This window comes from Daucus carota, chromosome 5 (genome assembly GCF_001625215.2).
Source record: "Daucus carota subsp. sativus chromosome 5, DH1 v3.0, whole genome shotgun sequence".
NCBI classification, from domain to species: Eukaryota; Viridiplantae; Streptophyta; class Magnoliopsida; order Apiales; family Apiaceae; genus Daucus; species Daucus carota.
This window is the reverse complement of record NC_030385.2, coordinates 32,405,944-32,408,874: the sequence shown is the minus strand read 5'-3', so window position 1 is coordinate 32,408,874 and position 2,931 is coordinate 32,405,944. Positions and strand designations below refer to the sequence as shown.

The 2,931-nt window shown below is 34.5% G+C and overlaps 1 protein-coding gene across 1 annotated transcript; it reads left to right on the top strand.

The window, feature by feature from the left end:
• Window positions 1–644: 644 nt before the first annotated feature.
• LOC108222345 (ethylene-responsive transcription factor ERF027) lies at window positions 645–1,741 on the top strand. The gene has a single exon (XM_017396264.2). It carries the CDS (start codon window positions 1,055–1,057, stop codon window positions 1,595–1,597), a length of 543 nt encoding a protein of 180 aa, XP_017251753.1. The 5' UTR covers window positions 645–1,054; the 3' UTR covers window positions 1,598–1,741.
• Window positions 1,742–2,931: the final 1,190 nt, after the last annotated feature.

Below are 2,931 nucleotides of genomic sequence, written 5' to 3'. Positions count from 1 at the left end.
TTATTTGTTTGACTCGATTGTTTAATTTGTTGATGCCATATGATTTTTCATTTTTAAATTAATCCCTTTTTCCTAGAAAAAAATAATCTACAATATTATTAAAGTAAAAATACGACAAATTTTACACGATGTGTTGCACGTCAAATTTAGCTAATCATTTTTAGACATCACCTTGAAGTATAATTCTACGAACCCTAAGTGCATATTAAAAATAAAATTTATAAAAAATATTTATTAATTTCATTGCTCATGTTATAAACTTTTAGCTAAGAATTTTTATGACCGGAGATACTCTTGGTGAAGCAAGATTGTAAATGAATTTATTTATCGCGAATTATCACTGCGTCCAATATCGATCTCGTGAGCAAGTTGACCACTTGTACTGACACTTTTATATATCCAGAAAATCGAAAGCTTTTGTAATTATAAATAAATATATTTATTTATTTAAATTTAAAAATTAGCTAAAAAACACGGCATCTTAACCTTGACCGGAATTGAACGTGCTAGGCAGAAGCTAAGAGATTAACAGCTAACTGCTAGGTGCTAGCTCGCGTTTAAGGCGTGTGGCAACCCTAACCACATCTTTGTTACTTAAAAATACATAATGCATAACACCATTCTTATTTTAATTATACACGACTCCGTGGTCCAGTCTAGTATCATATGCACATTTGTAGGGGCTGATTATCATTGCATATGTTCGTAAATTTTTTTTTAATCATATGCACCAAGTTGCGCACCCCATTTAGTTTAATAATGGAATAAAATTTAGTGATTACCAACTACTTTCCTTTTATATACAACTTGCGAGTCCACACCATTTTTTCCTGCAACAAGTAGTATTCATCTTCTTTTAAACACCTCTATCCAGCTCTCTCTCTTTCAAACACTCACACGAGCATTATGGGTGATCATGTGCCAGAAAGAGATGATCAACAAATGCTTCCAAAGCTTCCTTCATTAGCGAAACAAAACAACTCCGAGTGCGTAGAGCTTTTATCAAAGTCTTCGGAGGTCGAATTACGTCCAACAATAAAGGCTCTAAAACTTAATGAGCCTGTGGCCTCGTCTTCCCGTGTATAGAGGAATCCGTAGCCGGAGCGGTAAATGGGTTGCGGAAATACGAGAGCCTCGTAAGACGACACGGATATGGCTGGGCACGTATCCAACGCCAGAAATGGCAGCTGCAGCATATGATGCAGCTTCCTTGGTGCTCAAAGGCCCTGAGACTGCCCTAAATTTCCCTCATCACAAGTATAATAATAACTTGCTTCTGGTTCCAGTTCAGCCTACCACAGCTGCGGGGGTACGTGAGGCGGCGGCCAATGCGGCTGCTTCTTTGGCAGTTGCATCAGAAAGTACTGTGGCCTTGCCAGCATCTCAGCTGGCACGGCATGGCGATTGTGATGTCAATGACAATACAAGTGATAATCTGGTGGAAATGAGGGAAGAATATCAGGACGACGAGGAGCTTTTTTATATGCCAAATTTGCTGATGGCCATGGCGGAGGGAATGCTTATAAGCCCTCCTAGGATCACAATCTCCCCTCCACCTTCGGATAATTCTGATTGTCTATGGAGCTATAGTCTTTAATCAATTTCGTACCTGAAGATCTATGCCAAGCTAACACTACAACTAACAATTTAATTAAATGCGACTGTGTAGGTTTTGATCCTTATTTCTGACCAATTATAATGGTTAATATATATAATTTCCAACGATAATAGCATTCAATCATTCTCATAATTTTGTCTGCATTCGAGAACGAGAATTATAAAGCATAATCAAAGTTCGTCGATAAATTATTTATGGTTTTATAATTGATCAGCAGGGCTTCACCTCCTAATCCAATGAGTGAAAACAACTCAAAAAGACGTTTACTAAGGAAAGAAAGATTTGGTTGCTTAATTATTAATCTCAATAAAGAAGCTTTAAAAAGTGTCGGATTAGACATGATAGTAATATTCAAATTCATTCTGGGAGACAAAGGCCGAAACCATATCCACGCCTTTTGGTTAAAGCCGAGTTATTGCATCACTTGTCCTTTCCGATATATCAATAAGTCGTGCTAATTTCTCTTGTTTAAGTTCAATAATTGATAAAGATGAAACATAATATAATTATGTTTCTATCGTGGAATCAAATAACATACTTAAGCAAATAAATGCATGGTCGAGTAGCATATGGTGAAATGCATAAGTAGAATTTATAGTCGTGTTTCTTCTGATTAGTTGATAATTTCAAAATCTCTGTAACATTTATATCTGTTTCTGACGAGGTTAAGTTGCCTTAAGCTATTCTGAAATTACAGCAAACTCTGCTTTATTACAGCAACTCAAATCTAGAATTTGAAGAATTGGAAGACTGAAGTTGGTGTAGCGGGAAAATTTTAAAGTTATTATACAAGCTAATGTCGTCATGTAAAACAAAGGGATCTTTGATTAGATATTTGCTTTTGATATAACATTTAATCTTTTCCGGTTTATTTCTCAGCTTTCACCCTATATTACATTATACGAGGAAGGTTTTACATTTGGGCTAAAGAAAATATTATTTTATATATTATGACAAACCATGTTGTAATATTGATCTTGTAATTCATAGGTGTAGCATCAGTATGTATTCGTTTCCAAAAGAAAAAGCATCAGTATATTATTCAAAGCAGAACCGAGAGAGAAGCTAGGAAGAAGCCGAGACTTTATACAGCAATTTAAGCTTCCAGTAGGAGTTTATGGATTTATTTAAATGATCGGATACATTTTTAAATGTCGTTCGATTGAATGATAAATTTAAATTAAGATGAATGTTTATCATGATTATTTTATCTTGATATAAATCATCTATCCGTACATGGTCGAAAAATAATATGTTAACAAAATTTATTCTATTTGATAAATTAAGAATTTTATGTATTGAAAATTATACAT